Here is a 12961-nt window from a genome sequence, read left to right on the forward strand (position 1 = left end):
TTGTTATTATGATTATCTGTTAGTTATTGCATATGGTGTTGTGAGTTAAAAAGGAATGATACTATGGGTGTTTTACAAATTTAATTGGATGTTTAGAAGGATTATTTATACAACGAGTATGATAGATGACTTGTGGATCTTGAGGACACATGATGTTATATACTCCTCTTTGGAGAATGGTTGTGTTGGCAAACTATTTATCGATTTGTGTTATTTGGGTAAGTGGTGGTGTTCCAACTAAATGAAATAATTGGCTTTTAATCAAGATTAACATATTAGGATGGTGGACTTTTCTTAATGAGTTACCTACTAGGTAAATTTGTATTCAATGGGTATCGATTTGGATAATACACACCTTCTAAATCATACTACTCTTAATATGCACATTTGTCCATTATGAGACTTGAACCTTTAACCCTTAACGGAGGGACACTTTTTCAAAATCCTGATACCGCTAAGCCAAGGGTTATCAAGATTTTGAGTGTATGGACCATTTTTAAGTGACTTGTGTTGTTATGAGATGTGGTGCTTAATTATATGATGGTGTACACGAGTTTTTACTCTTTTTTTTGGCAAAAAAATGTATTTATTGGGCGGAGCACCAAATTTTTTTCTCGGAGCTCGAAATAAAAGTTTTGAAGTAGTCATCAAATCCGTAATTTTATCTATTCAGTCGGTTTATAATGCTATCATCTTTCAAAAACCAAAGCTTATGAGGATCATATTTTTTATGCTATTGTCTCCAATTTATTTGTTTGTGTTTCAAGTAGATGACATGCTAATAAGCAAGGTTGTAAAAAACGTTCGACATTAGCTAGTCGGTGGATTAGAGTTAAGGGATTAATCGGGGACACTAAATTGTTAATTCGTTAAATTTTAAAAATTAAATATGACTAATATCATAACAAAGTTCGTAGATAGTACTAATATCATGACAAAATAGGTTAATATTATTAATACAACAATAATCATTCATCAAATAGTTTCTATTGAGATAGAACTTCTTCAAAGTGTTCAAAAATTTTATCGTTTGCTACTGTTTCGCTTATTGTGTAGGCAGGGATTAATCGATAAGCGTCTTCTAGTCGGTCGAGTAGCGCATAAGAATTAATTAGAGATTCGGGACCTAATCGAGATTTTTACAACACTTCTAATCAGTTTGATCGGATATGTTGGTTTAAAAATATTACAACCATAACTAATGTACTTGATAAAGGAATTGATGTTGACTCGGTTATTTGTCCATTGACATACTGGATTGTGGACCACATATATAGTAATTGCTCCATTTATTTGGCAACAAATCAAAAGATTGTGGGAGTTTAGACATTCCTTCTTTTCCCTAGGTCACAAGTTAGATTACTTTGGTGGATAATTCCAAGCTTAATATGGTCCAAAGAAGTTGTCTTGATGTAGTTATAATCACAGATTTTTGGGTCATTTGGAGTTTTTGAAACAACACACATTTTGAAGCGGTAAACATGTGGAAAACGGATTCATTCGATGAAGTTGTTTAATAATCGTTTTTTATTACAACTAGAAAGGTTCCCCCGTTACGCGGGGGCCAGAAACTTTCAATATTGTTTCCGAATCGATAAATATAACAGACGTAGAAAGTGCAATGATGAAAAGCCCGGAGTTTGCCCCGGACCGTTTTTTTCATGTTTTTATGAAAAAATGTAAAAGTTTTGACTACAATGATCAGAAGTTTCAAAACGGTTAAAGAATTAAAATGGTAGGAATTAGCAAATTTTTAGAAAATGGATCAAAGTTGTCAAACCGTTAAAGTTTTGTGGCCAAACTTTAAATATTAAAAGGTTCTTAAAAAGTGTAAAAATATTGATTGCAAGGACCAAAAATGTCAAAATAGGTAAAGAATGAGGAGCAAAGTGCTGGAACCATTTCAGCCAAAAAAATGTCTAGTCCTAAGCTTTATATATATATATATATATATATATATATATATATATATATATATATATATATATATATATATATATATATATATATATATTAACAATACATGTAAGATTGATTGGGTTGGTTAGTTGTACAACTTTGATATTATTATTATTATTATTATTATTATTATTATATAACATTTTACTAGAATTTTAATAAATTTCTAAGGTTCCAAATAGAAAAAAATAAATAAATAAACCAGAACTATATTACATTGTCAATTATCTTGATTATCTTTATCTACACCAGTGTTATAGTGTTACAGTTATCATTTTCTATCTTTTTAATACAAACTTTAATTAATCATTTTCAAATTTAAGATAGATGGCATGTTATCTTAATATTTATTGTTTTAGACAGTGTTATTATTTTCTATAATTTAACACAAACCTTAATCAATAATTTTCAAATTTAAAATAAATGGAATCTTATCTTAATATCTATTTTTTAAATAGTATTATTTTTTATGGTTTTGAACACAATCCTTAATCAATCATATTCAAATTTATTGTTTTAAATAGTATTACTATTTCTTATGGTTTTGAACACAATATTTAATCATTCATATTCAAACTTAAGATAAGAGGAATCTTATGTTAACCTATAAGGCTGGTAGGTGTACCGACACTGCACAGTGCACACCGTGAGGTGATGAGGGGTCACCGCAGTGGTGTGTTGAACTCCATATTGTCTTGTGTGCAGTGGTGTAGTGACCCTCCCAACACAGGACTATTTACTACCAGTAAGAAGGGTGAGATGATGGTAAAAAGAAAATGACATGGTGATGAAATCGCAGACAAAAAATAAAAGGTAGCGAGAAGATACACACTGGCGTATAAATATCTCTAGTAGGTGTCTTTTTTGCTTCTTTTATAGTTCTTTAGACAAGATCTACATTTAAATGCTTGTATTACATAAGGTAGGATTGTATACAATAATTAATATCATTAAGTGTTATATTAAAAATGAGGTGTCTTTTGCTTCTTTTATAGTTCTTGAGACAAGATCTGCATTTAAATGATGGTATGATATAATATAGGATTATATACAATAATTAATATCATTAAATTTTATACTAAAAATCCAATGATAGCATGTGGCTACAATATATTGTTGTCCTTTCAAAACCATATTTTTAAATCATCCATACTTTTCGTAAAGTGATGATTATTTTAAAATAAATACAAAAAGATAATGATTAACTGGTTTTGGTGAAAAAAAATCATGTAATGAAATTCTACAACAAATAGACAGATATAATGTAATGAAACGACGCTATAATGTAATCAACTTAAAAACAAAAATATACAAATATACAAATTTAAAGACCATTATTTATAATAATTTCAAGAAACAGTTTGTAGTTTGTACTCTATACGTGTTGTTATATCATGGCAAAGGTACAACAAGTTGAAGCACAATATTCCTTTGCCTTTGATTTTCCTCCTCTACTTGCATATATAGTTTACAATAAATCAGATCTCAATAACAACAATCGTATAAATTATATAACCCAATCAATAAATCAACATCTTTACGCTCTTAAAGATGTAGATTCAATCCGCTTTTCACCTTCGTTTTTCATTTTTTTATTATGAGACCCGTGAAGTTGTAAAAGTAGTGAGTTGCTCACAACAAATATCGAACTAAACGCCATAAGTCCACCTATCAATTATCAATTATCAAACCAAAAAAAAAAATGTTAATATTTTTTCATAATCAGTCCCGTTTTTCTTTATTTTGTCAGCCATATAAGATTCAAAAAATATAAATTGTTAATATTTTTTTTTAGTCATACAAAATATGTACAATATTCAATCTTCAATCTGGCAAAGTGGCAATGTATTTCTATTTTTATTTATAAAAGGTAAAATGTGAGAATATATTAATTATTATTTAATCACCCATTCGAGACTTGAGGTATTCGTGTTGCTTGTTGGTAACCAATAGTAAATTTGCAAGATAACAAAAGTTATTAAACATCATTTTAAGAATATTTGTTAAATTTCAGTATTCCATACATGTTATATAATTGGAAGAATATTTATATAAAAAGATTTAATCGCATCAAGAAGTGAGAGAAGCATGTATAAATATAATGTTTGGTCATTAATCAATTCATAGATAATCAATGCATTCATTATGTTTAGCTATAAACTTGCATGATTACCAATAAAAGGACTAGTGACATAAATGCATTTAATATATATATATATATATATATATATATATATATATATATATATATATATATATATATATATATATATATATATATATAATATTAAAATATAGAGTAATAATAGAAAAAGTGATTTATGACTAATTCCAATCCAGTTTTAAACCAGTCTCAGTCTTTAACCAACTTATGATCGAAACCGGTTTTAATTCGGCCATTCAACCGAAAGTAAAGACCGGAGGACTGGTCTAGACCTAGACCCAGACCAGTCCTAACCGGTCCTTTTTAGAAAAAGGACCGGTTTCAGGCCAGTCAAGCACTAATTTCAGTTTTTGACTGGTCTGGATAAGGACTCGCATTCAATCTCTTCTCTGTGCAAAAGATGTGAATATCCTATCCTCCTCATCATTGTTGTCTAGTCCAGATAACAAATGGAGCCTAAAGAAACACCAAAATCAATTTATAACAAAAAAAAAATGTGAATGACCTGAAAGTGAAGGCGTCATGGCAAAATCAAAATGAGGAAGCAGCACACCGGCTGCAATGGGGATTGCAACAATATTATACGCCACTGCCCACGACAAATTCTGATGAACTTTTGACATTGTTGCTTTTGCAAGGTCAACTGCATCTACCACCTACACACATCACATCACAACTAAGTAACATGACATGACACAACAGGTTGTATTTGTACAACGTTTGACGTGCACTGGACTATGATCACGTCACATGTCAATGGGACAAAATTTGCAATTTTTTATCACACGAAAAAGGTGGGACATGGACTCGCTCTTGATCTCTCGTTTATGCAAAAGACGTAAATGCCCTCTAGCCTCTCCTCATCCTTGTGATTGAAAAATATCCCGGAAAAGGTGTGTTATATGTAAATTGTAAATGCTTACTTGTGAAAGTTTGTTGCCAAGAAGTATAATGGACGCTGCGTTGGATGCAGCATTCTCTTGTCCTTCAACTTGCAAAGCAATTCCAACATCCGCTAGAGCCAAAGAGGGTGCATCGTTAATCCCATCCCCCACCTTAATTTTGAAAGTTATATCATCATTATTTATGTTGGAACTTTAAAAAAATATTATAATCATTAAAAAATATATAATATCAAAACACACTGATGTGGAGTTCACCAACAATTTTTGTTGACGTATTTTAAAACGCATGTATTCTCAAGAACCTTAATTTTGGAGGTTATATCTTTCATTATTTATGTTGGAATTTATATATATTATATATATATATATATATATATATATATATATATATATATATATATATATATATATAATCATTAAAAAATATATACCATTGCGACAGAGTGGCCGGAGGATTGAAGAGTTGAGATAGCATCGGATTTTTGTTGTGGAGTCAAAGAGGCATTGATGAGATGAGTTTGTATGCCGACTGTCTTTGCTACACTTGCAACTGCCTCTTCCCTGTCTCCTGATAACAAGATTGTTTCTATCTTCTTTTGTTGTAGCCTTCAAAGCATAACAAACAAACGATTTAGACAAGATTTTCCTAATTTTATTCTTTTATTTCTTTAGCCAGGGTAAATTAGTCTTTTCAACAATCTCGATTCAAATGGTTTATAAATAAAAAAGTTGTTTGTTTTGCCTGAACCTGTAAGGTCAAACCTTATAATCTGATGAGTCAAATCTAGATTATCATCAGAGACTTCAACCCTAGCTTACAGTTTAGGGTTTAGGGTGTAGGGTTTATATCAATAGTACCTTTTTACAGTAGACTCGGCATCTAGACGTAAATTATCAGATATCCCAATAGCACCAATAATCCCTTCTCCTTCCACACCAACAAAAACAACCGTTTGTGAATAATTTGAAGATGAACGCCCTTGGGATGATTTTTTCATCACATCTTTTTCCAAATTCATAACTTCTGAAATATTTTTTTTAATCTGAAACCGTTCGTGAACCCATTTCATAGATCCAACAGCCACCAAACACCCATCAACTTCTGCCATTGTCCCAAACCCTGGTTCCACTAACTGCCTACTTGTAACCGGAATATTTAGATTTAATAATTCTGCTTTGTTTATAATAGCCTTTGCAATTGGATGTGATGCTGTTTTTTCTACTGCAGCTGCCAATTGGAGGATTTCGTGTTCTTTGTGAATAAAAGATGCGATGGAAGATACTGTGGGTTTTCCTTCGGTTAGAGTTCCTGTCTGATTATATACAAGAAATAGCAATGTATTTTTATTCATTTCTTTATTAATTAGTATAAATATAATACAAATAAATACCTTGTCTAGAGTGATAATGTCTATGTTTGCCAAACGTTCCAACACATCACCTCCTCTAATAAGAAGCCCCTGCTTAGCACCTGTTTTATATCCTAATTATTATAAAAAAAAAAAAATGAAAGTAGAATGTTGTAATAGAGATGGTATAATTATATACCTAGAGAGGTTCCAACAAGAATAGCAGTTGGTGTTGCAAGGCCTAGTGCACATGGGCAAGATACAACCTGAAAAATAATTATATACTTATTTTGTCATTATAATAATAAATTAATAATCATAAACCAATAAAATGGTGAAACTGAAGTACATTTTATTTTTCTGTAGTTTTCCCTTTTTCAAAAACTGAGTAGTTTTAAAAGGTGTAAAAAAAGTAAAAGTTTAAACTATGACTCACCAAGACATCTGTGGAAAGTTTTAAGCTCAAAAGCAGAGGATTTTCCATAGGGCCAGAAATGTCATTTAGCAACACATCTGGAAAAACATGCACCCCAACATAATACCTTCACATTTGACAATGAAATAAACATAAAGCAATTTGAATTAGTAGTTTAAACTTGTGAATGATATTGTTTGTGGCAAAATGGTAAATAAATAGTTTTATACCAGAAGGCAAATGTTGCTGCTGATAAAGTCATAACAGTGTACACAAATGGCCCAGCTATTGAATCTGCAAGCCTCTGTATAGGTGCTTCACGCCCTTGAGCATCCTCTACCTAAAACAAAGATTGTCAAAATGGAAAATGGGTAATAATATTAAACAAATAAATGAAAGTTAAATTGCTATTTCTTCCATTTAATCTAATAATAATACCATTTTCACAATCTTTGTTATTGTTGAGTTGGAGCCAGTGGAAGAAGCTTCAATTTTCAGTGGGCCATCCTGAAAGACAGAATATTATTATTACCTCAAATTTTATAATTCCAAATTTTTTTTATATAAATAATATGCTCAAAGAATATTATTACCCAATTTATTGTTCCAGCTGAGACAAAAAGCCCTTCTTCTTTAAAAACAGGAAGAGACTCTCCTGTAAGCATAGACTCATCCACAACACTTCTTCCTGTAATAACTTTCCCCTGAACACAAGATTTAATTCATCATATCAAAAGCCCTAATCCATAAACTATTTTATTGAAATTGTAATGTGAATTATGATGTTGTAATTGAAAGTTAACAAGACTTACATCTACAGGAATAGTTTCTCCAGGCAAAACCAATACAAAATCTCCAACTCGAATGTCATCAGTAGGAACTTCAATACAGATTGAATCAGAACTCAGTATGCTACCAGTAGATGAATCACTTTCAGATGGAGAGATTACTAGCCTTGACTGTGTGGATATCAGTGACTGCAGAGCCACAAGGGTATATAGGTCAAAACACAAAGGTTTTTTTTTTGTAGAATTATAATGCAGAAAGGTTGTGTGAATATATAAACTTACTAATAGTTCATTCATGTCACTAGATGCTCTAAGTCTTGCCCTTTCTTCAAGTGAACGACCCAAGAGAACAAAACCAAGAAGCATGACCTGCATGCTAAAAGAGAGCAGGCCTTAATGAGAAATTCATTTTCAAAACACTAACAGAATTAAGATGCTTATGTGATGAATTGATGATGAATGAATGAGTAGAAATTACAAAAGTTGGCATTTTGAAAAGAAAAGAAAACTATAAGTCACATTATACAAACCGGTTCATCAAAGAATGTGGCATCCCATCCAAGATCAGGGTTAAGAAGTGAGATCTAGAAGATGGAGAATGTATTAGTAGTATAAAAGATGTGATAATGTAGAATTGATAAAAATAGGATGTCCATGAATGAGAAGCTTACAGCACTTATCATAAAAGCAGCAATAGATCCAAATCCAACAAGTGAGTTCATATTTGGAGAGCCCTTAAAGAAGGCCTTTAGACCATCATAAAGCAAATCTGAGAAAAGTTTCATTGGATATAAATCATATGATCAGATTGATTATTGACAGAATTTCAAAATTGTTTCTTCAGGTATGAATTAAAAGTTAAAACCAACCTCTTCCAGGTCCTAACAAAGCACCAATAGCTAAACTGCCCTTGAAATAGGAATTGTGAAGTATTTCCATTAATGCGCCTATATAAGACCAGAAGTTAAAGCATTTCAGCCTTTCAGGTAGATATATAATCTAGCAATTCAGGATAGTTTCTGGTTTCTGTTCAAAATCGTTGCAGAAAAGGCTAAATCCCACTTTTTCAACCATTAGATTTTAGGTGCCAATAGAAAGAGGATAATCATCTTAAAGGTGGGGGAAAGGAAAGGATTCAAACGGAAAAGGAAGAAAGAATTACCATGGCCGATGTGAATGCCAAGAGAATGCAATATATGAGAAGCATGCGATCCACAACATAAAGCAACTAAAGTCCAAGCAAAAACAACCCGATTTCTACTTTCAACCATCAACGCCTCTTTCCTTGCCACCGTTTCCTTCCATTTCCGCACCTTCTCTTCAATCCCTAATCCCGACGCCCTCCTGTTCGACGGAAATCCACACTCCGTCAATTTCCGAGCAAATTCATCCGCGGCGTTCGCACCACTCACCTCCGCATCAGCATTCAACCTAATCGCCGCCGTCTCAGTCAACATATTGACCACCACCGACTCCACTCGCTGGTCGGACGACAAAATTGACTTGACACGTGAAACACACGCGCCGCACATCATTCCAGTTACATCAAGGAGGACGGAAGGTTGGTCTTCCCGACGTGGTTGTTGAAGCTTCTCCGACGTGGTCTGTAAAGGAGAGTTGACATCAACTGCCTTGGCGAGGACGAGGAGGTTAGGAAGATGTTTGTGGACGATACGTGGCGGTGGCCGGTAAAGGTAACCGCGATGCCGCTTGTAGTCAACATTGCAGGTCAAAATGCGGTGGCTGAAGGTGGTGGACTTGGGTTGAAGTGGTAGAGAGATGCGGAGGAGATCCGTAGTCATTGTGTGTTCCTGAGTGAGGGAGAGAGAAGGAAAACTTGATTCATAAAAATGCTATTTTTTCGATAAAATATATATTTTTTATTTTTAACCTTATACTATTGTTTATTTAAATTTTAGCCTTAATTTGTTTTTCTTCAAGAAAAGGAAAATACTATATTTATATGTCATGTGTATCTCTATGTTAAAAGAAAAAGTTTATACCTTTTTGGTCTAGCGGTAGGTGAATCTTTTAAATGAGAGTTCATGAGTTCAAGTATCTTAGAAGACATAAATGATATTTATAAATATGTTAGCCAGTTTGTCGTAAAAAAAAATTATTATTTAAACAAAAGTTATTACAATGATTTTATTGGGAAGTTAGATATATATAGAAAGCCATGTAAGTTTTTTTTATTAAAAATAATCGATTAATTAATGAATTACTAGCTTTGTTTTAAAAGAGTTAGCTAGTTGTGTACTCGGGTTTTTATTTCATACAAACATATGTTACATCTAATCAGTTGTAGAATTTAACTTGCAAATGAACTTGTTGAATACTTGCAAGTAACTATTATTTGATGACGAGGAAGAAAGGAATTTGTACTATACAACATGTATCTTGATAGTACTTATGTTGAAAAAGGTGATGTTTTTCGCCAACAATGTATATAAAAAAAGTGATGTTAGATCAATATATTTACATCAGCGTCTATTTTTGCAACAAAGTTTCTTAAACATGCTTTCACATATCTTTTATAATTGGGATGGAAAATATATGATTATTTAATGATTCAAAGTAAATTAAAAAAATGTTTAGCAAAAGCAATATTACTAAATCTATAAGTGAGACGCATGACTCAAGTTCTTAATGGTTGTTTTCATTCTTTTTCTTGTGTTCTTATTTTTTCTGCTAGTTAGTTTTTTTAATAAATGGAAATTATAAATGGATATTCTTTATTTGACACATTGACTACTAAAGTTATAGATAAAACTTAAAAGTATATAAGTGGGAATGACAATCTAAACTATAAGATTAGATAACACAAAACAGAGATGACAAACACTTTGAATAACTTTAGAGGCTATATTGCTATTTAAGAAGAATATTGGGGGTAAGTGAAACTTTTGCTATGACAATTTGGCAAATGAAATCACGTGGGCAAATTGATTATCAAGCGGTCTGTATGTTATTCCAAGCCGGATAAACACTTCAATTGGATAAATGCACCTTCCACTACTTATCTATTTTTGATGTTAGATTATTTAATTTATCGATAAACTTTCCGAAATAATATATATTTTTCTAACAAAAAATAATTTGATGTCTTTTACTTTTATTGTTCATAAAAACAGGTTTGTTGCTCTTTTCATTAGAAAATTATCAAGAAAAACTTAAATCTTTATAATGTCATATTCTTTTTAAAAAAAACAAAACAAAACAAAACCTCTTAGATAACAACAATAATTCACACATCTACAAAGTTAATCTTATTAAAAAAATTAACTTAAATCTGTATAATGTCATATTCTTTTTTTTTTAAAAAAAACCTCTTAGATAACAACAATAATTCACACATCTACAAAGTTAATCTTATTAAAAAATTATCTAATCGTTTTTTATCTAATTTTCGTTAAAATATATTCGAAAAGTTTCTCTTAAAAATCATTTTACTCTTTTAATTTAAACTATTTTTTTCTTATTTGATACCTGACTCCTGAGCATCATTTATAAATTTGTTAAGATATTATAATATTGTTTGGAACTTTTTTTCTGTTTCTTGCATCACTAAAAAATTATAAAAAGTAAAAAAAAAAAAAGTGCCTGAAGTCAATGGCATTGGAGCCATGAATGGGTAGGTGGACGTGGGATAGCATATATAAAACGTTTATTATATTATTTTCAAAAAAAATAAATTAAAGCATTTTGTATTCACATCCACATGATCCTATCCTGTATTTATGAGCATTCTAAGTTTTTCTGTACCTACCACATCATACCATCATCACCGATCAGGGCTCGAATTTTTTATTTGCATTTTATATGAATTATATCAACACTTTTTACATATGTATTTTTTATTTGCTTTCTATATGAATTACATTAACACGTTTTACAAGATTTTGTTTTTTTTATCAAAATATTTGAAGATAAATTAAACATAAAACTATTGGCATAATGATATCACGTGTTGGATTGATGTCTTTTAACCAAATATTGCGGGTTCATTGTACACAAAATATTGTTTCATTATGAAGCTAGTAAATTTAACAACAACAACAAAATATGAAATATGTCAAGGCCTCAAGCAAGTATATTCAAAAGTTTATCGGGTGTTTGATTCATGGATTTTGAAGGAATTTGAAGTAATTGAAATGTAAATTCTAATAATGAATTTGAAGTAATTGAAATGTAAATTAAATTATTGTTGGTAGACAAAATCAAAAGAATTGAAAATTTTAAATTCCATTAAATTTTGTGCTTGAAAGAAATGGTCATTCTATGACGGGCTTTTGACTTAAAAGTCCCTAAGTTTTCAAAATTTGTTCGGTTTATTCCCCGCGACGAATTTTGGCGCGTTAATGCCCAACATTTGGTCTTTTTTTTGTCAAAAACGTCATTTAGCAGGTCATCCGGTAACATCCGGTGACACACCTCTCATTTACTCTCGTTATCTTGTCCGTTAGACATCGAGAACACAAATACCCATCACCTTTACGCCAAAACGTACGTCTTCTCCATTTCTCCACAAAAATCATCATTGTCGCCCATGTTTCTCTGCATTTTCAAAGCTTTTTAGGGTTTGATTGTTATCAGAAGCTCGAGTAAAGAAGAAAATGATAATTGGTGTTGGTAGTGTAAGTCAAGTAAAGAAGACGATCATCACAGGTTAGGTATTTACAGTTTTGGACTAAATTTTCATTTTTTCCTTTGATCCCTTAGTTAAAATGACGTTATGTAACCTTGATTTTATGTAGGAGTGAAGAATGGCTTCATCAGAGGAAGAATGGAACGATCCATTTGCTGCTTTGAACGAACCTTTTGCTGGGTTGAACAAGATGGACTTTGAACTACATGGTATTTACATGGACCATGAACCAGAGAATGAGTTCGTGAGCACACTAGATAAGTGTAAGCATAATTTCTTGAATGTATTACTTAATGATGCTAATCTTCGTAATGCAAGTATGTTTGATGAGATGAGAGCACGAGTATATCATGAAAATGACTGGGAAAGTGATAAAGATGATGAGGAATAAGTACAACCTAAGTATAGGGTTCATGATCCCAACATCAAATGGGACAAGATGGAACCAAAACTTGGAAATATATTTGAATCCGCTGAGCAACATAAATTTTGTGTTGCAAACTATGTTGTGTCCCATGGGTGTCAAATATATTTTGCCAAGTGTGATAGTGTTAGAACTGTTGCAAAATGTAGGAAAAGAAATGAAGAAAACCAATGCCCTTTCAAATTGCATGTTGCTTGGATGTACAAGGAAAGGTCATTACAAATCAAAACTATGACTAGGATCCACAAATGCTCTAGGTCATTCACATTTGGTTCAATTGTGTCTCCTGAATGGATTGGGTGACATTAC

At 31.5% G+C, this 12961-nt stretch overlaps 1 protein-coding gene across 1 annotated transcript; it reads right to left on the reverse strand.

The window, feature by feature from the left end:
• Positions 1-3274: 3274 nt before the first annotated feature.
• LOC145061144 (copper-transporting ATPase PAA2, chloroplastic) lies at positions 3275-9416 on the reverse strand. Its single transcript, XM_079008536.1, has 17 exons — positions 8743-9416; positions 8450-8527; positions 8252-8349; positions 8111-8164; positions 7863-7949; positions 7605-7769; positions 7386-7496; positions 7231-7299; positions 7023-7132; positions 6814-6919; positions 6577-6643; positions 6420-6499; positions 5887-6341; positions 5460-5634; positions 5047-5178; positions 4629-4779; positions 3275-3627 (listed from the first exon to the last, which is right to left on the reverse strand). Exons 1-17 carry the CDS (start codon positions 9380-9382, stop codon positions 3497-3499), a joined length of 2709 nt encoding a protein of 902 aa, XP_078864662.1. The 5' UTR covers positions 9383-9416; the 3' UTR covers positions 3275-3496.
• Between the last annotated feature and the right edge of the window lie 3545 nt (positions 9417-12961).

Source organism: Lactuca serriola, chromosome 7 (assembly GCF_051521515.1).
Source record: "Lactuca serriola cultivar US96UC23 chromosome 7, Lser_US96UC23_V15, whole genome shotgun sequence".
Classification (NCBI taxonomy): domain Eukaryota; kingdom Viridiplantae; phylum Streptophyta; class Magnoliopsida; order Asterales; family Asteraceae; genus Lactuca; species Lactuca serriola.